This window comes from Eriocheir sinensis, chromosome 61 (assembly GCF_024679095.1).
Source record: "Eriocheir sinensis breed Jianghai 21 chromosome 61, ASM2467909v1, whole genome shotgun sequence".
In the NCBI taxonomy this organism is placed as follows: Eukaryota; Metazoa; Arthropoda; class Malacostraca; order Decapoda; family Varunidae; genus Eriocheir; species Eriocheir sinensis.
Window position 1 is genome coordinate 7435359 of NC_066569.1, and position 23355 is coordinate 7458713.

Here is a 23355-nt window from a genome sequence, read left to right on the forward strand (position 1 = left end):
TCCTCTCTCTCTCTCTCTCTCTCTCTCTCTCTCTCTCTCTCTCTCTCTCTCTCTCTCTTTAATCCTATCTTTCTTCCTTCATTGCTTTCTTTACTCTCCTTCCTCTCTCTCTCTCTGTCTCTCTCGCTCCCTCTTTCTCATCATAAGGTCCGTCAGTCTTCTCATTGGGCCTCAAGCTGCACAGGACCCGCACACTAGGTTCGGGTCCCTCATATCAAGTGCCTATAATCTCATGATCTAGTTGTACGTTGATTATTTTTGTAGGGTGCAGGAGGCGAGGAAGGCCCAGCGTGTTGTGATACTCTTTCTCAGCCTCGGCGTCAGTGCCTTAACCTTTCCGCTGTGATAAAGACTTTTTTTTCATACTCTGTACTTCCTGTCAACAGTCGCCCTCCGTCCCTGCAGATGTTACGAGTTGTTTTGTTATGCTTAGTGATCTTTTGTGTTTCGTCTAAGGCTTAAAAAGTAGGGTTTCCGAACTTCCCAGCATCAGTCGCCCATCCCTGAAAGACCTTACGAGTTGTTTTGTTATGCGTAGCGATGTTAATTGTTTTGTCTAAGGCATAAAAAGTAGGGTTTCCGAACTTCCCAGCATCAGTCGCCCATCCCTGAAAGACCTTACCAGCTGTTTTGTTAGGTGTAGCGATGTTCATTGTTTTGTCTAAGGCATAAAAAGTAGAGTTTCCGAACTTCCCAGCAACAGTCGCCCATCCCTGCAGAATGTTACGAGTTGTTTTGTTATGTGTAGGGATGTCCACTGTTCTACGTAAGGCGTGAACAGTAGGGTTTCCGAACTTTCCAGCAACAGTCACCCATCCTTGAAAGACCTTACGAGTTGTTTTGTTAGGTGTAGCAACGTTCTGTGTTGTATATAAGGTGTAAAGAGTGGGGATTCGAGTATTGTAATATCAAGTAATGCGATTCGCGAGTGGCGCTATTTAATATTCACCCAAAAATCATCTGTTTGGGCGAGGTCTCACACAGAACAAGCTACAAACCAAAACAAGCAAAATTTTATGAGAGTCCAAGTTGAATGAGAGAAAATCAGTGTGGCGCGTTGAGTCCACAAAGCCATGGAAGCGAGGAGCCAAGGCGAGGTAGTTTGAACCCTTATACTGCTGCAGGACGTCACGAAGGGGATCCAGTCTTAACCCTAAGCCGGAACCTGAAAACAGCGACTTGATAGCCCATAATTTTAAGCGTTGCAGGTTCTCAGTTCACCCCTTTACAAATCCTCTCTTAGAAGTTCCTGGGCTTGCCATGAACTACAATTATGTGATTCTCGTCTCATCACAATACGTATCTGTTTTGAGGGTCGTGAATGTTGCTTAATTTCCGGGATTGATAGAAGTAGTTAGCTGAGGTGACCATCCATGACCGTACAACCACCACCACCACGCCACAACCTTCCACTAGGGCAAGCTCACCAATCTGTACGTAGCGACCAGTTAGTACTTATCAGGACTGGACTGGACTGGAAAATCACCCACGAAAACCTGATCTCTTCTCTGTGGCCTCGGGAAATGGTCGTAATAGGAGATCGGTACATTTAAAATAGACCTTATATGAACATGTGTATAAGTATGAAGTATTAAGAAGTATGTAGGTGTGGTATATCCTCTCACTGGGGTAGGTATGAGGCAATGGTTGATGTGGGAAGAAGCTCATTTATCTTAACATTAATTTTGTGTTTCGTGTATTAGTTTTCTTTAGTTTCCCATGAAGTATTTGTATATGTAGTGTTTGTCTATCATAGAGTATGTTAGACAGTGTAAAAGGGGCCTCTAATATAGTTTTGTATTGCCCTTATATCTTTCCATTATCCTTTAGTTTCATGTTATTGTTTCCTTTAGTTTCCCATTAAGTGTTTGTCTTATCATAGAGTATGTTAGACAGTGTAAAAGGGGCCTCTAATATAGTTTTGTATCGCCCTTATAGCTTTCCATTATCCTTCTGTTTCATTTTATAGTTTACTTTAGTTTCCCATGAAGTATTTGTATAAGTAGTGTTTGTCTATCATGGTATGGATTAGATGGTGTAACAAGGACCTCTAATATAATTTTGTATCGCCCTTACATCATCCCGTGAGTTTGATGCTTAGTTTTGTTTAGTTTCCCATGAAGAATGTAGTTTTCTTTCTCATAGGGTATTGGGTAGCGTAACAAGGCCCTCATATAGTTTTGTATCGCCCTTATATCTTTCCATTATCGTCTAGTTTCATGTCAGTTTTGTTTAGTTTCCCATGAAGTATGTATCTGCATATGTAGTTTTCTTTTGGGGATGGGTTGTACATAAAGATTCTCCCATAGTTTTGTATACCCCTCATATTTTTCCATAATCCTTGTTTTTTATACTTATTTAGTTTAGTTTCCCATGAAGTATATTTGTATAATGTAGGTTTTCTTTCTCATAGGGTATTGGGTCCTGTAACAAGGCCTTCATATAATTTTGTATCGCCCTTAAATCTTTCCATTACCATCTAGTTTCATGTGTAGTTTTGTTTAGTTTCCCATGAAGTATGTATCCGTATATGTGGTTTTCCTTCTCATTTAGTATTGGATGGTATAACAAGGCCTTCACATAGTTTTATATTACCCATTTATACTTGTTTGCCGTGAGGTTCATGGTAAGTTTCATTTAGTTTCCCATGAAGTATGTATCCGTATATGTGGTTTTCCTTCTCATTTAGTATTGGATGGTATAACAAGGCCCTCACATAGTTTTATATTGGCCATTTATCTTTCCATTTGCCTTGAGGTTCATGGTAAGTTTAGTTTAGTTTCCCATGAAGTATGTATCTATATGTGGTTTTCCTTCTCATTGGGTGTTGACTGGTGTAAGAAGGCCCTCACATAGTTTTATATTGGCCATTTATCTTTCCATTTGCCTTGAGGTTTATGGTAAGTTAAGTTTAGTTACCCATGAAGTATGTATCTATGTGGTTTTCTTTCACATTGGGTGTTGGCTGGTGTAAGAAGGCCCTCGCATAGTTTTGTATCGAGGTTCCTCATGTCTTGTTAAGTTACCCCTGAATTATGTATCTGTATATGTAGTTTTCCTTCCATATTTTGTATTGGGTGGTGTAACAAGGCTCATATCTTTCAATTATCCTTGTGTTTGATGTTAATTTCCCATGAAGTTTGTATATGTAGCTTTTCATCGCATCACAGTACATATTGGTTTTGAGGGTCGTGAATGTTGCTTAACCCGGTAGCAGCGACAGGTACATGGTAAAGCCACAAATTTGGCCCGTCACTGCTATTTGGTAAAGCCACAAATTTGGCCTGTCACTGCTACTTGGTAAAGCCACAAATTTGGCCCATCACTACTACATGGTAAAGCCACAAATTTGCCCCGTCACTGCTACACAGCAAAGCCACAAAATTGCCCCGTCGCTGCTACACAGTAAAGCCACAAATTTGGCCCATCGCTGCTACACGGTAAAGCCACAAATCTGGCCCGTCGCTGCCACACGGTAAAGCCACAAATTTGGCCCGTCGCTGCTACCGGGTTAAGCAGGGAGCAATGCATATATGCCAGCAAGAACCAGCAAAGATCAGTTGGTATATTAAGTGAACTGTTGTATGGTTTTGGGATTAATACTTCAAGCAAAATTAAGTACTTTATTGCATCAAAATATATCAAAATATTTATTGTATAGGTAACATAACCAGGTACGTTATTGCATCAAGGCACAGTGAAATATTTATAGTGAGTGCAGCAAATTTAGATTCTTTATCGTATCAAACTACTTTTCTTTTTCTGTGCACCATCTGAAACAAGACTTCGCAGGGAATACATTAAAAAGGATCCCCAAATTATAGGAACTCTGCAAAATAAAACTGACAAGGGAATTTATAAGAACTCTGCAAAATAAGACTAGCGAGGGAGTTTTTAGGAACATGCAACAACACAAGACTGGCAAGGGAATTAACAGGAACATGCATCGGCACGAACAGCTCAGGGTGACGCAGCCGCACCCTCAACGCTGACAGTTCCCCGGGAAGTTGATGACAGAGTAGTGTTAGAACTCATTGGGGTTGGGTGAACACATTAAAAGAGGATTGCCAAATTATAGGAACTGCAAAATAAGACTGGCAAGGGAATTTACAGGAACATGTATCAGCACAAACAGCTCAGGGTGACGCGGCCGCACCCTCAACGCTGGCAGTTCCCCGGGAAGTTGATGACAGAGTAGTGCTAGAACTCATTGGGGTTGGGGGAACACATTAAAAGAGGATTGCCAAATCATAGGAACTGCAAAATAAGACTGGCAAGGGAATTTACAGGAACATGTATTGGCACAAACAGCTCAGGGTGACGCGGCCGCACCCTCAACGCTTGCGGTTCCACGGGAAGTTGTTGACGGGGTAATTGTGCCAGAACTCATTGGGGTTGGGGTTAAAGTGCTGCTGGTAGGCCTGGAGGTTGGGGTGCTGGGGGCTGGGGAAGCGTTGGGGGAGCATCATGTGTCCGTGTTGGGGGTTGAAGGTGCGTTCCCTCATCATGTGCATGCTGCTGAACTGTGCCTCAATCCCAAGCCCCGGCCCTGGGCCCTCCCTGTACCCTGAGGGGCCGGCGCCATCATCAAAGTGCTGTTCATGTGGCCCTTCTATCTGCATGCCAGTGTGGTGCTGGCTTGGACCTGGCCCATGACCCTGATGGCTCCTCACCCATGGGGGCACCGAGGGGCCTTGTGACCCCTGTGATAGGGAGTTTGGGGGGAAGTCCATCAGGCCTGGCAGGTTGGGTGCATGTCTTTGGGCTGGTGGTGGCTGGCTCTTCTTGTTCTTGGTGGTGGTGGTGGTGCGTCTCGCCTGCCGCACCACTGTGGGAGCAGGGAGATGTGCTGAACTATGGATACTATGCATGCCGCCCCTCACCCCCCCCACACACACACACACACCCTAGTTGGTAAATATAAGAGGCTGAGTACGACAATCTGGCAATGTTGTCCATAACCCTCGTTCCAGAGCAGAAGCAGCTGTCACTCGTCATGCCGTCAGCTTCAATTTAAACCATTTTTACATTAGTTTTAGCTTAGTCTTTTTTTATTTTTTATTTTATTTTTTTTATGATAAAGGAGACGGCTCAAGGGCAACAAAAAGAGTGCAGGAAAATAAAAAAGCTCTCTACTCACCGCTCCAAGACTGTGCATAACAAGATCAAATAACAGTAAATACAGATTGAATTAGCAATATAAGCGAGATTATTATTTAGTTAAGGTACTTTTTTCCAATAAAGACAAAATGTGGGAAGGAAGGGGGTGAGGTGAGACTTTTACACACACACACACACACACACACACACACACACACACACACACACACACACACCCCTGCCTACCTCTCTTTTTTGGAGGCTGGCTCTTCTCACTTCCCGAGTCTGAGCCATCGTCCACCTCCACCACATTCTCCATCTTGAGGCCCAGCTCCTTCAGGTACTTGACGATCTTGGAGTCCAGGAGAATCTGCAAGGCGTAAAGGGGAGGGGGAGGGGGAGGGGCAATGTTACCAGACTGTCGTGCTTGGCGTATTGTTTTTGACGATTTCTGACCCAAAACTATCGCACCCACAAAGATAACGTTATGCATTTATAATTATTGTTAAAAGCGGTAATTATTGATGCTCTTTTTTGCAATATGGGCCAAAAAACGGAAAATACAATGTTGTGTGTACGATAATCTGGCATCGTTGGGGAGGGGGTGCTCTCTCTCTCTCTCTCTCTCTCTCTCTCTTAGCTACCTCATCAAAAGCTCTTTCTAACCCTGCTATAAGACATCCATAATTCAGCCTTTTTCTACTTTTAACCCAGTCGCTGGTACACGGTAAAGCCACAAATTTGGCCCGTCGCTGCTACCGGGTTAAGGATGGGGGGGTGCTCTCTAACTCTCTCTCTTTCTGCTTCTCTCTATTACTCTTTCACATCAGTTACTTCACCATAAGCTCTTTCTAACCCTGCTATAAGACATCCATAATTCAGCCTTTTGAACTGCTTAGTGCATGACGATTATAGATAACAGACCCTTCACCGTGGGGTCGCAAGCACCTCCGAGGGACAGGTTAGAGTTAGCATCTTGGCGGAATGCTCACCTGCTTTTCCTTTCCAGCCTCCTCTTTGGCCTTGTCGTGGAGCCGCAGGAAGTAGGTGTCCGAGACGTTTCCTGGTAGTGGATCGTTGAGGGACAGGGCTGCCGGACGAGGAGGAGGAGGAGGGATGTTGTCGATTAAAGATGATGAAAAAATAACGAGTATAATAAGATGAAAGGAGAGAGTAGAGAGAGAGAGAGAGAGAGAGTGGATCATTGAGGAACAGGGCTGCAAGAAGAGGAGGAGGAGGGATGTTATTGATTAAAGATGATGAAAAAATAATGAGTATAATAAAATGAAAGGAGAGATGAGAGGTAGAGGATCATTGAAGGACAGGACTGCAGAAGGAGGAGGAGGAGGGATGTTGTCGATGAAAGATGATAAAAAATAATGAATGCAAAATGAAAGGATAGAACAGAGAGGTGAGGTAGAGTATCATTGAAGGACAGGGCTGCAGGAGGAGGAGGAGGAGGAGGAGGAGGGATGTTGTCAATGAAAGATGATAAAAAATAATGAATGCAAAATGAAAGGATAGACCAGAGAGGAGAGGTAGAGTATCATTGAAGGACAGGGCTGCAGGAGGAGGAGGAGGAGGAGGGATGTTGACGATTAAAATAAATAAATAAATGACATATATAAACATTGACTGACTTACTAAATGATAAACCTACTGACTGACTGACTAGGAAACTGAATAGCTGCTTAAATGACTCACTGAACTCTGAACTGACTGACTAAAAACAACAAAAACTGACTAACTGAATAACTAACTGACTGACTGACTGGCTGACTAGCTGACTGACTGACTGACCGACTTACTAAATGACTGACTGACTAGCTGACTGACTGACTGACCGACTTACTAAATGACTGACTGACTAGCTGACTGACTGACTGACTGACTGATTAGCTGAATGACTGAATAACCAAACAATTGACTGAATGACTGACTTACTAAATGACTGACTGACTGATTGACTGACCGATGTGGGTGAGGATGATGTTGGTGATGTAGCGAATCGCCGGGGGCTCCCAGTGAAGGCCGTCATTGGTGCGTCTGTGGATAGAGGGTGGTCAGGAGGGAAGGAGCGGGGATGGAGATTGTGGGGAAGGACGAGGAAGGAACAAGGATAAAGATCGTAATGAAGGGAGAGGAGGAGGAGGAAGAGAAGGAGAACTGAGGAGGAAGGAATGAGGATGGAGATTGTAATGAAGGAAGAGGAGGAGGAGGAGGAGGAAGATAAAGAAGAAAGGAGGAGGAAGTAGATGAAGAAGGAGGAGAAGAAGAGAAAAGAAGACATGTGGAGGAAGAGCAGGAAGACAAGGAGGAGGAAGACGAAGTATACGAAGAAGAACAGAAGAAGAAAAGAAAAAAGAAGAATCGAGGAAGACGAAGAGGAGGAGGAGGAAGCAGATGAAGAAGAAGAAAGAAGAAAAGATTAAGGAAACAAGAGAAAGCAAAAAAAGGAAAAAGAAAAAAAGAATTAGTTTGATAGATTATTAAAAAACGATGAACCTGTCAGCGAAAATGTGTGTGTGTGTGTGTGTGTGTGTGTGTGTGTGTGTGTGTGTGTGCCTCACCTGTTGAGCTGGTATTGCATGTAGTAGTGCAGGTCGAGGAAGCTGAACCCGAACACTTGGCAAAGATTATGCATGAACATGTTGGCCTCGAGCAACATGAACCGCATGCTGTGCTTCATGAACTCAATCTGCGGCGCCACCACACAGCACCAGGGAGACACAGGGAGCCGGGACACACAGCAGACGGCACCACCACAGCACACACAGCATAACCAAGCCACCACAGCATCGCCAAGCCAGAACAAGAGGGAAAACAGCACCATTAGATCAGCACATCACAGCACCACCACAGCACACACAGCATAACCAAGCCATACCACAGCCAGTCACAGCATCACCAAGCCAGAACAAGAGGGAAAACAGCACCATGAGATCAACACAGCACATCACAGCACACAGCATCAATCCTCTGTCTCAATCTCCCTTCCTTCCTGCACTCATTCCTCTCCCTCATTCTCCCTTCCTTCCCCAGCTGTTCTCTTCTCCCTTTCCTTCTCCTCCTCTTCCCTTCACTTTCTCTCCCTCTCATTCCCCCTCCTCCTTTCCTCCCTTCCCCTCTCTCAATCTCCCTTCCTCCCCTTCCTCTCCTCTCTCCACTTTTTTCCATCCCTTCTCTATCTCATTCACCCTTTCCCCCCCACACTTCCTTCTCATTCCTTCCTTACCCATTCCATTTCTCCATAATAGTCCAAGAGCCAGCACAAGATTTATTTACCCGAAGAGTGCAAATGGTTTGCAATTATTTTTTGTTTCTACATGGTATTAGAGTCTCAGAAAGGTGAGTCTTACAAAATTCCAGTGGTGGGTGTGGGTGTGATGACGTCATCAATATGGCGGCCGGGCTGCATGAGCTTGCCACATTCTATAAAGCATAACTTCTCAATGGTTTGTGATAGAAGGATAGGATTTTTTCCATAAGGTTGCTAATGAAATTCCCAATATCTTTTATTGATATGCATTTTTACCCAACTTTGATAGTTTTGTTGGAAATTACATTAAAACAAGAAAAAATGGTAATCTCGTTTACTCATTGTCTAGTTTAGCCTCTATGTACAAAGAAACCATAATACTTATGAAAAAATTGTCACGAACAAAAAAGTTTCCTTCTTTTGTAAGGATCAACATGATATATAACAATATATAATTTTAACAAAGGTTGATGGTAAAGAAGCATAATTCCTAACACAAAAATAACATCAGCTGCAAACTTATTTCGGTGGTCATTTGCAAACAGCCAAGTCAAGCAACAAACAAGGAATGACTCTGTATTCACACAAGATTTCAGCAATTGATGCTGAAGCCTTAGCAAATGAATATGCATCTGGAATTGAATCACGCATTGAGGAGGTGGCACTGTTTCTGCGGAGGCAGATTTTCACACAATCAGTATGCCCACACCTTACACAACCTCTGAATATACAAGAGATTTTATCAGGAAAAAACAGTATTCCAGAATTGGTTGTAAAATTTTTCAGAATTCTGTACAGTGGAACAGCAAAACCCACTACTGAAAAGGTTGAGCGTCGTGTGTCTTCTGCACAAGATGCAATATTCATTGCAAGCAATGGAAGATTGAAACCAAAGAAGCACATTTTGATGGGCTTAGGATTGAAAAGTATAACCGGCAGCAGAAAGGTACTAGAAATTCTTAACCACTGGGGCCACAGTATTGGGTATCACACCTCTGAAGAGCTCGAGACTGATTGCGCTTTGTCTCTCATGGAACGACCTGGAGTAACACCTGAAAACATAATCGGAAAACCTGGGCTTTTCACTGGGGTGGCTTGGGATAATTTTGACTCCAATCTGGAAACACTGTCAGGGAAAGGAGGCTTACATGACACATTTGGAATCTGCTACCAACATATGGAATACGAAGAACTAGGAAACCAGACGACAGAAATAGAACCCCAAAAGGAAAATGATGAAAATCATAAACAAGATGCTAATATTCCCTTACATCATCCCATGACAGATTGCAAGTCTCGGAAAAAGGTGAGGTCATTGGATATTGATTCAAAGATTCTTGAGCCTTATCCCAAGAAACCAAAACTAGTGAATCCATTACCTTCTTTGGTGAAATCCTGTCCTGAAACATACCACTTAGAATATGCTTTGCTGAAAGATTTTATATGGATGGTTTCAGTTGAATGGTCTAAAATGACACCAATGTGGTCTGGCTGGAATGCGAGAGTTACAGAAGATACATCTATGAAACAGTGCATTGGCTACATGAGAAATGTTACTTTTCCCCCAACACGAAATGATGTGGTGATGGAAACTTTAAAGGTATCCCAGAAGATAGCCAGTGAGTGTGGAGAAGCTTCAATTTTAGTACATTATGATCTAGCTGTGGCTAAACCAGCACTCATGATTCAAAATCAAGAAAGCCCTCGCTTTGACAATATTTTCATTTGTTCTGGATCTTTCCATATTGAGCTTGCTTACTTTGGTGCGCTTGGATATTATCTTCAAGGTTCAGGGATTGAAAATATTCTCTCAGAGAGTGAGGTGCTGGCATCTGGATCCATACCAGGATTTTTAAGAGGAAAGCACTTTAATAGATGTAAGCGAATACATATCTTGTTATCTCTAGCCCTTGAAAGGTGTCTTTTTCATAAGTTTATAGAACACATTCCAGAAACAGCAGAACTGGAGGAACTTGAAGACCAGGTCAGAAATTTAAACAGAAGTCTATCTCAAGAAAGTTTCAAGAATTTTGCAAATAGCTCAAACATAATACAAATACATCATGGTTTCAAAGCATTCCAAGAAAAAACAAGATCAGGAATTCATGGTAAAACTGCTCAATTTTATCAACAATACATTGACCTTGTCAATGTATACAAAATAGCAGAGACTACAGAACAAATAACGTTGAAATGTACACACATGCTTTGGAGAAAATGATACCAGCATTTTTTTCAGGTAAAAGACTGAATTATGCTCGATGGATGACAGTTTACCTGCTAAAGCTTCTGAATATAGAAAACGAAGCCCCTGATATAAAGCATGCACTTTCTCAAGGAGGATTGAGCATAAGGCGCACTACAAACTCTTTTTCTAGAGTACCAGTCGATATGGCACTTGAGCAGACTATCAATGCTGATGCTGCTTCAAGGTTCACAGGTATCACAGCATTCGCAAACTCTGAGTCTGCAAGGTCTCGATGGATGATCACTAGGTCAGTAAGAAGTGAAATTGTGAGCAGCTTGCTAGAAAGCAGTGGAATCACAAAAACTCCAGATACAAAGCATGATTTGCAAGAAGGTCGAATTAAGAAAGATCACAGAGATATTGATAAAATTATTTCAGCCTTGAATAGTTTCTCAAATCCTTTCGAAAATTTGGATCCTAATACACCTCTAAGGAATATTTCAAATGGACAGGCAATCAATGAGGTTGTCACTGCGGATCTTCTTTCATTTTCTTCCAAAGGGGAAAACGCAGCTAGAAAATTTAAAGAATTGTACGTAGAGGATCCGAAAAACATTGAGAAGCCTATACCTCGGACTCTGGTAAAGAACTGTGCATCCTCCATTGCATCAAGTCAGAGGAATAGGGAAGAAAAGAAGCTAGTAGTCACCAAATGCACACTGGATGCTTTCGGAAGAATCCTTCATATGGCTGCTATTAATAACTATAATGTAATGAAAGTTATGGAGTATCCTCTCACACCTGTGCCATTCTCTCTATCTGATATTGGTGGATTTATGAACAAAACAGATAAAAGTAAGTTAATGCACAAGCTAGAAAAGTATCAACGTATGGACTTTGAGCAAAGTGCAAACACGGGTAAACCTTACATAGACGTGGCTGTGTATGATGCTATGTTTCTGCTGCATACATTGAAATTGCCAGAAACGTACGGAAATCTGGCATATAAATTATTGGAGATTGCTGTTCGTTCTACATCAGCCAAGGAACTGCATATGTTGTTTGACACTTATGACTATAAAACTATTAAAGATTGTGAGCATGACCGGCGATCATCTGTACCAACTGGAGACATAACAGTAACAGGAGCAGATCAGAAAACTCCCAAAAGTTATTGGATGCGTTCAGAAGTAAGCACTTTAAAGAATCACTAATATGTTTTCTGCAAAAGAATGGAAAAGTCAGAAATATGCTCCCTTCTTAGAGACAAAGTTCTCTATGTTGGAGTAGATTCTAAATGCTACAAATACATGTACAAAGATAATTTAGAAGTTTCAGAACTACCTGATCTTGCTTGTGATCATCAAGAGGCGGACACAAAGATAATATGGCACATTAAATATGCATCAAGTCTTAATGATAAGGAAAAAAATATTTTGGTTCGGTCAAATGACACTGATGTTCTAGTACTATTAATCTACCATCAAAAGCATTTCAAGAACTCCCAGATTTGGTTTGATTGTGGTGTGTCTTCAAATAATAGCAGAAGGATGATTGATGTAACTTGCATTAAACAGGAACTGGCACGATCTTGTTCATGCATTGCCTGCCTATCATGCATTTACAGGATCTGACTACAGCAGCATTTGCAAGACAAGGAAAGGTGAAACCCTTTGAAATCATGCTTAAACATCCTAAATACCAAAAATGTTTCTGTCACCTTGGTGAATCTATATCACTTATAAGTAATGAAGTCATTGTTGGGATAGAGAAATTTGTATGTGCAATGTATGGCAAGCCTGGATCATCTTCTGTGTCTGATGTGAGATACAGCTTCTTTTTGAGAAAAACTACCCCTAACAAACAATCTTCATCTAAAGTGAAAGGAATGGACCCAACAATGATACCTCCATCTAAAGCTGTTTTGCTGCAAAAAATTAGAAGAAGCAATGCAGTCGCATGGATATGGAAGCGAGCAGTTTGTCGGAAACCGGATATGGGTCTTGATCCTAGCAAACATGGATGGCATGTAGAAAATGACAGGTATCGCATACATTGGTATGATGGTCCAATGTTACCAGAAAACCTGGAAACTATCATAGAAAAGACCCAGCCGCAGAGAATGAAGAAAGTGACTCATGTTCCGATGATAGCAGTTCCGATGAAAGCTGTGAGGAGGAAAATCTATAAAACTTAGGTTCTTTCAGTGATTTCTAAATCAGTTCATATTCTCTATTCCTGTAATCTACGTATTAATATAATATTGTGTTCAGCTTATTTTGAGAAGGAAACTAATAACTAATAACTTACGCTAAATTCCCATAATTATCCAATATGGGCTTATGTTCGATGCTTGATGTTATCTTTGTGTTAGGAATTATGCTTCTTTACCATCAACCTTTGTTAAAATTATATATTGTTATATATCATGTTGATCCTTACAAAAGAAGGAAACTTTTTTGTTCGTGACAATTTTTTCATAAGTATTATGGTTTCTTTGTACATAGAGGCTAAACTAGACAATGAGTAAACGAGATTACCATTTTTTCTTGTTTTAATGTAATTTCCAACAAAACTATCAAAGTTGGGTAAAAATGCATATCAATAAAAGATATTGGGAATTTCATTAGCAACCTTATGGAAAAAATCCTATCCTTCTATCACAAACCATTGAGAAGTTATGCTTTATAGAATGTGGCAAGCTCGCAGTAGCCCGGCCGCCATATTGATGACGTCATCACACCCACACCCACCACTGGAATTTTGTAAGACTCACCTTTCTGAGACTCTAATACCATGTAGAAACAAAAAATAATTGCAAACCATTTGCACTCTTTGGGGTAAATAAATCCTTGCTGGCTCTTGGACTATAACTTCACTCCCTTCTCTCTTTCCCCTCCCTCGCCCTTCCCCTCCCATTCCCCTTTTTCCCATCCCTTCTCTTTCTCATTCACCCCTTCCTCCTCCCCACTTCCTTTTCTCAGTAACTTCACCCCTGTCTCTCTCTCATATCCCTCCCCCTCCCTTCCCTTTCCTTCCCTCACCTGCTGGATAAACACACCCCCCTTGACTCTCTCGGTGGCCACGGGGAGGGAAGCGAGCCACACCACCAGGGAGGAGGGGGGCAGGAGGGCACGCAGGCGGTGGAACAGGCTCGCCACGTTGCGCTTGTATTGGTCCTCCTGCTCCGGCCCCCACCTGCGGAGAGATAGAGGGTCGTGTTTTAAAGCATTCCGTCGCCTGAATTCAGTTATTCGGTGAGGCTTTCGTAGGAGTTGTGGGCATTTCCAGGGGTAGTTTTGTGGCCCTGGTGGTGGTTTGACCCTTCCTCTGTACCATAAACCTAAAGAAATATATTTAACAAGGCTTTCGTAGGAGTTGTGGGCATTTCCAGGGGTAGTTTTGTGGCCCTGGTGGTGGTTTGAACCTTCCTCTGTACCGGGAACCTAAAGAAACATATTTAACAAGGCTTTCGTAGGAGTTGTAGGCATTTCCAGGGGTAGTCTTATGACCCTGGTGGTAGTCTGACCCTTCCTCCGTACCATAAACCTAAAGAAACACATATTTGACAAGGCTTTCGTAGGAGTTGTAGGCATTTCCAGGGGTAGTCTTATGACCCTGGTGGTAGTTTGACCCTTCCTCCGTACCATAAACCTAAAGAAACACATATTTGACATGGCTTTCGTAGGAGTTATGGGCATTTCCAGGGATAGTCTTATGACCCTGGTGGTAGAAGAGGAGGAGGAGGAGGAAGAAGAGGTGAAAAACTAGAATATGGAAAGAGAAAAGAGGAAGAGGAAAAGAAAAGAGGAAGAGGAAGAAAAAAGAGCAAGAAAGAAACTGGAGGAGGAAGAGAAGGAAGAAAAGGAGGCAAAAAAAAATCAAAATATGGAAAAATAAAAAATCCGTAAAAACAAAACAAAAAAAAAAAACAAAGAGAAAAATCGGAGAACGAAAACGAGACATACAAAACTAACCCCTCCCCCGTCCGTCCCATCCCCCCCTCCACACACACACACACAAACACACATACGCACACACACCTCGTCAGATCCCACAGACACGAGTTGATGAGCACGATGTCCGGGGGGGGTAGGGTGCCGGACTCCAGGCGTTCGAGCTCCGTCTTCACAGTCTGAGCAGCGGCCTGGGTGACGAAGATGAACCGCACCCACAACTCCTTCCTCTGGGGGGTGGAGGAGGTGGAGGAGGAGGAGGAGAAGGAGGCGGTGAAAAATGATAATATGGAGAAAGAGTAAAAAGGAAGAGAAAAGAGGAGGATGAAGGAAAATGAAGGAGGAGGAGGAAGAGGAGGAGGAGGAGGTAAAAGATTATACACATATGGAAAGGAAGAGGAAACAGGAGGAGGAAAAAAAGGAGCAGGAAGGAAATTGGAAGAGGAGAAGGAGGAGGAGGAGATAAAGAAGGAATAAGAGGAGGTAGTGGAGGAGGAGGAGGAGGAGGTGATAAATTATAATATGGAGAGAAAAGGAGGAAAACAGGAGGAGGAAAAAAGGAAGAAAGAAATTGGAGGAGGTAAAAAAAATATAGAATGGAAAGAAAAAGAGGAAATAAGAAGAGGAAAGAAAGCAAGAAGGGAAATTGGAGGAGGAGGAGGAGGAGGAGAGGAGGAGGAGGAGGAAGAAGCACATAGAAGATGATACATGGAAAGGGAAAACCAGAAAAAAAAAGGAAAATGGTTGAAGATGAAACAGAGAAGGAGGAAGAATAAAAATAAATAAATAAATAAACAAATAAATAAGAAGAAAACAGGACAGTAAAATAAATACGCAAATAAACAAAACCAACACAACAAATTACACAAAAAAGGAGAAAAACACTAAAATAAACAACGCAACACTACTAGGCTAGGCAACACTATACCAGGCAAGGCAATACTAAGGCTAGGCAATACTAGGCTAGGCAATACTATAAAAAAATACAATAGACAACACTAGGGAGGAACACTGGGCGGGGCGGGGCGGGGCGGGGCGGTCACCTTGCACTGCCGGATCTCGAAGTAGCCTCGGCCCGCGTAGGTCTTGGTGTTGCTCACGATCTCGTCGCCGTACTGGGGGGCCGCCTGGGGAAGGGGGGAGAGAGAGGGAGGGGAATGAAAGGAACCGAATGAGGAACTGGGGAAAAAAAGGATAACTATGACTGGCTGACTAACTGGGAAAATGGGAAATTAGAAGACAACTAACTGGGAAAAGAGAAAAGAAGGACTGACTAACTGGGGAAAAGGGAAATTAAGAAGACACTGGAAAAAAAGGAAAATTAAGAAACTGGAAAAAAAGGAAAATTAAGAAACTGGAAAAAAAGGAAAATTAAGAAGAAACTGAAAAAAAAGGAAAATTAAGAAGAAACTGGAAAAAAAGGAAAATTAAGAAGAAACTGGAAAAAAAGGAAAATTAAGAAGAAACTGAAAAAAAAGGAAAATTAAGAAGAAACTGAAAAAAAAGGAAAATTAAGAAGAAACTGAAAAAAAAGGAAAATTAAGAAGAAACTGGAAAAAAAGGAAAATTAAGAAGAAACTGAAAAAAAAGGAAAATTAAGAAGAAACTGGAAAAAAAGGAAAATTAAGAAGAAACTGGAAAAAAAGGAAAATTAAGAAGAAACTGGAAAAAAAGGAAAATTAAGACAAAACTAACTGGAAAACGAGAAGAGAATGACTGACTAACTGACGGACTGGTGAGGGAAAAGTAACAGGGAGAATGAGAGATTGACTGGGGGGGAGGGAGATGAGGAGTGACTGTCTGACTGGGAGGAGGAGTGGAGGAGAATGACCAACAGACTGGGGGAAGGAAGGAGTGACACTCATACTGGGAGGAAAGGAAAGGAAAAGAGGACTGACTGACTGACTAACTGGTGAAGGAAAATACGAGAGACGGGCTGACTTTGACCCCCCCCCCCCCCTCCCGCCCCGCTATCACCCACCTCGCTTCCCCTACGCAGGATGGGCTCAGGCGTAATCACTCCCTCATGTAGGAGACACAGAAGGTCCTTGTAGATGGCCCTGGTGTCTGTTTGGGTAGGAGGGAAGGGGGGTGAGGTGGTGATGGTGGTGGTGGTGGGGGGGTGGGGGGGTGATGGGGGGGTATGAGGTGGTTGTGGTGATGGTGGTTGATTGTGGTGGTAGTGGTGGTGGTGATGATGGTTGATTGTGGTGGTAGTGGTTGATTGTGGTGGTGGTGGTGGTTGATTGTGGTGGTGGTGGTTGGTTGTGGTAGTTGGTTGTGGTGGTGGTTGATTGTGGTGGTGGTTGATTGTGGTTGTGATAGTGGTAGTGGTGGCATAGTGGTTGATTGTGGTAGTTGGTTGTGGTGGTGGTTGATTGTGGTGGTAGTAGTTAATGGTGGTGATTAAGTTGTGGTGGTGCTGGTAATGGTAGTGGTTGATTGTGGTAGTTGGTTGTGGTGGTGGTTGATTGTGGTGGTGGTTTTAATCCCCTAATTCACCTTCTTAATGCCACTAATACTTCTTCTATTCTATCTTATCTTCCTCTTTTTCCTCCTCCTCCTCCTCCTTTTTTTCATTCTTATCTATATCTTCTTCCTCCTCCTGATATTCTGACTAACTTTTTTTAATTCATTTTATTTCCCTTCTCCTCCTCCTGTTTCTTGTCTCATTCATTCCATTCTTCTCTTTATCGTAATTCCTCCTTCTCCTCCTCCTCCTCTTTCATCTTATTTTTCTTTTTTTTTAATCTTCCTCCTCCTCCTTCTACTATTTCGTCTTATCTATTTCATTCTTCTCTTCCTCTTCCTCCTCCTTCTATTTCATCTTATTTTTCTTTTTTTTTTAATCTTCCTCCTCCTCCTTCTACTATTTTGTCTTATCTATTTCATTCTTCTCTTCCTTTTCCTCTTCCTCCTCCTTCTATTTCATCTTATTTTTCTTTTTTTTTAATCTTCCTCCTCCTCCTTCTACTATTTCGTCTTTTCTATTTCATTCTTCTCCTCCTCTTCCTCTTCCTTCTCCTTCTATTTCATCTTATTTTTCATTTTTTTATCTTCCTCCTCCTCCTTCCACTATTTCGTCTTATCTATTTCATTCTTCTCCTCCTCTTCCTCTTCCTCCTCCTTCTATTTCATCTTATTTTTCATTTTTTTTATCTTCTTCCTCCTCCTTCCACTATTTCGTCTTATCTATTTCATTCTTCTCCTCCTCTTCCTCTTCCTTCTCCTTCTATTTCATCTTATTTTTCATTTTTTTTATCTTCCTCCTCCTCCTTCTACTATATTGTCTATTCTATTTCATTCTTCTTCTCGTCTTTCTCTTCCTCCTCCTCTTTCTGCTATTTCAAGTCTTATTTTTCATTCTTTTTCCTCTATTTTCCTCCTCCTTCTCCTTCTCCTCATTCTTCTCTCTCTTTACCTTTTATATCTTTTACATAATCTACTCTTAACTTTCAACTTTTGTGGGAACGGTGAGTAGCGGGCTTTTTTGTGTGTGTACTCTTTTTGTTGCCCTTGAGCCGCATCCTTTGTTGTAAAAAAAAAAAAAAAATCTTGCATCTTTTTTTATATATATTTCATCATCTTTTTGCTCTTCCTCCTTCTCCTGGCATCACAAGGCTTATCTATTTCTTCTCTTCATGCTCCGGCCTATTCTAACTTTCTTTGCTTCTCTTTTATCTCCCTCCTCCACCTCCTCCTTCCTCCTCCCTTCTCTTTCTACAGATATTACATCGAGTCTTATCTATAATCTCTTCATGTCTTCTCTTCCACAAAGGTCAGGGGGTCAAAGGTCATGGGTGAAAGGTCAGGTGGTCAAAGGTCATGGGTCAAAAGATCAGGGGGTCAAAGGTCAGGTGGTCAAAGGTTAGGGGTCAAAAGGTCAGGTGGTCAAAGGTTAGGGATCAGAGGTCAGAGGTCAAAGGTCAGAGGTTAGGGGTCAAAGGTTAGGGATCAGAGGTCAGAGGTCAAAGGTTAGGGATCAGAGGTCAGAGGTCAAAGGTCAGAGGTCGAAGGTCAGGGGTCACTTACTCGAGTCACCGATCATGAGCATAAACCTGTCCTTGAGGAGCCTCCGGGCGTCGTTGAGGGAGAACACGTCCGCCATGGTGACCCCGGATGACCTCGGATGACCTGGACGTGAGCCGCTGACCTCTCCTGTGGCTTAGTGCTGTGCTGAACTCTTTGTGGGTGACTGATTGACCTCCTGGTAAAGAAACGTGTGGAATATTTTTTTTTTCTTTTTTTTACATCAGGGGAGTTCAAGGGAAAACAAAACAAAAATCAACAACAACGAAAAAAGCCTACTAGATGCTGCTCCAAACAAGAGAAAATAGAGCGAGAGGCTATAAATATGTATAAATGTATATAATATTGTATGCAACTGTATAGACGAGATTAGTTTCAAGAGACGAGATAGTTTCATGATGGGACAGCTTCGACAGGTAAGAACAAATAGGCAGGAAGAGAGGAAGAGGAAGCCACAAAGCAGTTAGGTAAGGACCGTAAGGTTAGGTGAGAACAGATGGGAACAGATGGGTAAGAACAGGAAGGCATGAAGCAGTTAGGTTAGGTACAGTTTGCACAGAATATACTACAGTTAGATTAGGTGAAATGTTAGTCAAATACGATTAGAACGAAAGGTACAAACAATTAGGTGAAACAAGGCACGGAATAGTTAGGTTAAGAAGTTAGGTTAATAACAAGTGGAACAAAAGTTACAAACAATTAGGTGAAACAAGGCACGGAATAGTTAGGTCAAGAAGTTAGGTTAATGACAAGTGGAACAAAAGTTACGAACAATTAGGAAGGAAACAAAGGCACGGAATAGTTAGGTTAGATAAGAAATCAGGTAAATGCAATTAGAACACCAGGTACAAACAATTAGGTGAAACAAGGCACGGAATAGTTAGGTTAAGAAGTTAGGTTAATGACAAGTAGAACAAAAGTTACAAACAATTAGGAAGGAAACAAAGGCAAGGAGTAGTTAGGTTAGATGAGAAATCAGGTAAAAGCAATTAGAACAAAAGTTACGGACAATTAGGTGAAACAAGGCACGCAAAAGTTAGGTTAAGAAGTTAGGTTAATGACAATTAGAACAAAAGTTACAAACAATTAGGAAGGAAACAAAGGCAAGGCGTAGTTAGGTTAGGGAGAAAAAGTGAGTAGGTCCAAATGGGTTAAAACAAAATTAGATAACTACATTATTAGCGTATGTAAGATCTTGGAAAGGTTATTCTCGTGGGGGCAATATTGGAAGCGTAGAGACTCTCCATATTCACCCAAACTTTACTTTCCAGCGCAAAATAATGAGCTATCAACTTGTATTAGGGTCGTGGGTGTTAAAGTAGACATTCAGTAGTAGACACCAGCCAGCCATCACTAACACTAACATTGACGCTCTACACTAACAACATGCCTATTTTACTGTATTATATCACCCAGTAGTGTTTATTTAGGCAATTATATACTTAAATTGTCCTTCCTCAGCCGCCCCGCCCCGCCCCGCCCCGCACTGCTTCACCCGCGGGTTCGAACCATGAGTCAGCTCGAACCCGGGACTCGAACCACGGCGCAGAGGTCAAGGGGAGGCTGTTATTTCACTCACCCCAAGCCTTGTGGTGCTGTGAGGTATTTGTGGTCCTTGTGGTGCTGTTGGTAGGTGTTATGTGAGGTATTTGTGGTCCTCGGCTCCTCGTGTTGGTCTCCTTCCTTGGTCAGTCCGCCATCTTGTTCTTCTTCTTCTTCAGTGGTGTGTTTTCCTTCTAGCTTGTTTTATTTACTATTTCCGGCAACAGTAACAATAAAAGCATGTATTAATGGAGTCTACGTGTTTTTAGAGAAGGAAAACAAAGGAATATTCAGAGTAATCATTTTTTTTGTTGTATAAAATTAGGTTTGTTTTCCTTCAAGCCTATTTTATTTACTATTTCCGGCAACAGGAACAAGAAAATCATGTATTATTTGAGTCTACGTGTTTTTAGAGAAGGAAAACAAAGAAATATTCAGAGTAATCATTTTTTTTGTTGTATAAAATTAGGTTTGTTTCCCTCATGGCTTGTTTAATTTACTATTTCCGGTAATAGGAATAATAAAATCATGTATTATTTGAGTCTACGTGTTTTTAGAGAAGGAAAACAAAGGAATATTCAGAGTAATCATTTTTTTTGTTGTATAAAATTAAGTTTGTTTTCCTTCAAGCCTATTTTATTTACTATTTCCGGCAACAGTAACAATAAAATCATGTAACATTTGAGTCTACGTGTTTTTAGAGAAGGAAAACAAAGAAATATTCACAGTAATTAGTCTTTGTTAATGATAACTCGTGATAAGTCTTGTGGCTTCGACGAGGCCGTATTTTAATTAAGTGTAAGTCTTTTGTGGTGTCATGTAAGTGTTATCATAAATCACTCCTAAGCTATCATGAGTAGATAAAATGGAGATTCTTGTCATAACTCGCTATCATACAAAACGACTCCCAGCGCCTCGCCACTTCTCATAAATCCTGCAATAAGTACGTAGTCCCCCCAATGTTTTATTTTCTATTTTTTTTTTTTTTATCAATTAATTCTCAAAAAATGCCCCCAGCTACGCATGTCGGCCTCGCTTGCTCTCCTTGCCCCCAACATATGAAGCTGTGATGACCCCCCCCCCAAAATTCTGCCTAAATTACCGTATTATATTTCTGTTTTCTGTTCTAGGGTGACTTTTCTTGTATCATATTTTTCTCAACGTTTTTGTCTTAAGTCATATTAGCTTGTGGTCGGCCTCGTGTTAAAATTCATTCATCGTTTTTATATACCTGCAAGGTGATTGATTGATTGATAGTTGCTGTATCAAACTTATATTTCTGTTTTCTTAGGGTTACTTTTCTTCTACCATATTTTTCTCAGCATTTTTGTCCTAAGTCATTTGCTTGTGGTCGGCCTCGTGGTCCTGTTCATCGTCTTTACCTGCCAGTGAACGCCGCCTCGACCCGCGCCGCCGCCATGTTGTCACCATCATCATCACACCAACAACAACACCATCACTATCACCACCACCACCATCATCACCATCACCATCATCACCACCACCATCAAGACCACCATCAAGACCACCATCACCACCATCAAAACCACTACCACAGAGTGAGGGAAAGTGGACTCTTCAAGATGGCTGCCGCGGCTGGGTATCTTGCCTCACCCGCCCCAACCCCACAACACGGGAACGCGCGCTCTATGTATATAACTCTGTGGAAGACGAGATTCCCGCCCAGTGCTGCCAGATCTACCGAAATTTCATGAGATCTACTGAAATTCTGATCAATCCCAAGAAATCCCGAATTATTCCCATAATCTACTGAATTTTGATAGGTTCTCCAGAAAATATACAGAAATTATGCTTCCCGGCAGTTGAAAGTCCATAAAAACTAATTGAGCGAGAGAGAGAGAGAGAGAAAGTTGGAAAGTTTCGTTTAGTCGGCGCAACATCTGTGGTCATATGCCTTAGAGAGACAGGAGGGGGAAGGAATTATAGGAGAAGGGAACAGATCCCAGGAGACGGGACACAACCCCCGATGAACACCTGGTACCCATTCATTGCTGGGTGGACAGGGGCGTAGGGTATCGGAAAAGCCGCCCATTTTTTTTCACTCCGCCCGGGAATCGAACCCGGGCTCTCTCGGTTGTGAGCCGAGTGTGCTAACCACTGCACCACGAAGCCCCCTAGAGAGAGAGAGAGAGAGAGAGAGAGAGAGAGAGGGGGGTGAAGGGTGAGGGAGGACGGACATCGACTGCTTGGTCTTGCATGCGTTTCATACGTGTACGCGTCGCCATGGAGCAGTGCCACCCAAACACCGGTCCGGCCAGTTGGCTGTTGGAACTTAATTGGCATTTACGCTGAGGTGCAGGGCGGTGCAGGCTGCTGCCTGAGCATCTATAATTGATGGAAAGTACTGGAACAAAGCTTACGAGTACCCAGCTGTGCCTCGCCATAATTGGAAGGTAAGAAGTTATTATAGACAGTGGCGTACCTACTATCCATATCAGACCCTATGACATATCGTTTTTCGCAAATATTCTTCAAACGAAGACTCGGATCAGCATGGGACTCTGGCACAGATTGTTTCACACACTCCGCTAATTTTTGACGCTATTGTGCAATGCCAGATGCGGTTAATTATGGCGTTTACTCTTGACTGTGATGGCAAAACCTGCGTGAGCCACTTACACATTCGAACAAGTGAGGCGTGACGTATTTGTGACGTGTATCCACCACCTACCTCCACCAACCTCCACCCCTTGCTTCCCCTACTCCTATCCCTCCCTTTCCCTCCCTCCTCCTTTTCCCCCGCACTCTTTCCCCCCGCCCTCTTTCTCCCCCATACCTCCCCCCCCCCTCCTCTCTCTCTCTCTCTCTCTCTCGGTGTACATGCGATGTGAAGCGTTGCACACATATGACTTGTCTACAATGGCGGATAACTCGAAAGTATATGCTAAGTATGGTAGGGTGTTTTTTGCACACGACCCTGATTCCTGTTCCAGCGTAACTGGATTGTTGCTTAAGTGCTGTATGAGGTTTGTTTGGCAATTATACAACCATTGAAAGCTATACGAGTATATGAACCTCCTTCCCACAGGTTACGTTGAGCGTATGATGGGATGAAGCACGTAGCTGACGCTTGATCATTTATAGGAAATTGCGTAAGAGACGGAAAGGAATGACGTTGGAATTGAAGCGGGAATTCATTGCAGAGTAAAAACGTGAAACGAAACTGGAGAAATATATGAATAATTTATTCTGATGTTAGGAAAAGACTGCCATACGATATGTGTTCATGTAGATATGTTAAAAAGTCATAGCAAACAAAA

The 23355-nt window shown here is 42.2% G+C and overlaps 1 protein-coding gene across 3 annotated transcripts; it reads right to left on the reverse strand.

Annotated features, from left to right (window-relative positions):
• Nucleotides 1-2: 2 nt before the first annotated feature.
• On the reverse strand, nt 3-20283 carry LOC126986313 (PC-esterase domain-containing protein 1B-like). 3 transcript variants are annotated; one of them, XR_007739515.1, is made up of 12 exons: nt 20112-20283; nt 18536-18710; nt 16485-16570; nt 15547-15630; nt 14591-14733; nt 13592-13745; nt 7671-7798; nt 7073-7146; nt 6093-6190; nt 5347-5470; nt 828-4828; nt 3-512 (listed from the first exon to the last, which is right to left on the reverse strand). XR_007739515.1 is itself a non-coding variant. In XM_050842294.1 (11 exons), exons 2-11 carry the CDS (start codon nt 18609-18611, stop codon nt 4335-4337), a joined length of 1461 nt encoding a protein of 486 aa, XP_050698251.1. In that variant the 5' UTR covers nt 18612-18710; nt 20112-20283; the 3' UTR covers nt 3-4334. The 3 variants fall into 3 exon arrangements, 1 of the variants encoding a protein (XP_050698251.1); XR_007739514.1 differs by having other exon boundaries at nt 618-4828; XM_050842294.1 differs by having other exon boundaries at nt 3-4828.
• Between the last annotated feature and the right edge of the window lie 3072 nt (nt 20284-23355).

Bases quoted from the DNA above. Each gene is read 5' to 3' on its own strand.
- LOC126986313 (XM_050842294.1), bottom strand. From the start codon at position 18,611: ATGGCGGACGTGTTCTCCCTCAACGACGCCCGGAGGCTCCTCAAGGAC. The intron at 16,571-18,535 runs GTAAGTGACCCC...CTACCCAAACAG, and splicing joins GCTCATGATCGGTGACTCGA to ACACCAGGGCCATCTACAAG. The intron at 13,746-14,590 runs GTGTGTGTGCGT...ATCTCTCCGCAG, and splicing joins TGTCTGTGGGATCTGACGAG to GTGGGGGCCGGAGCAGGAGG.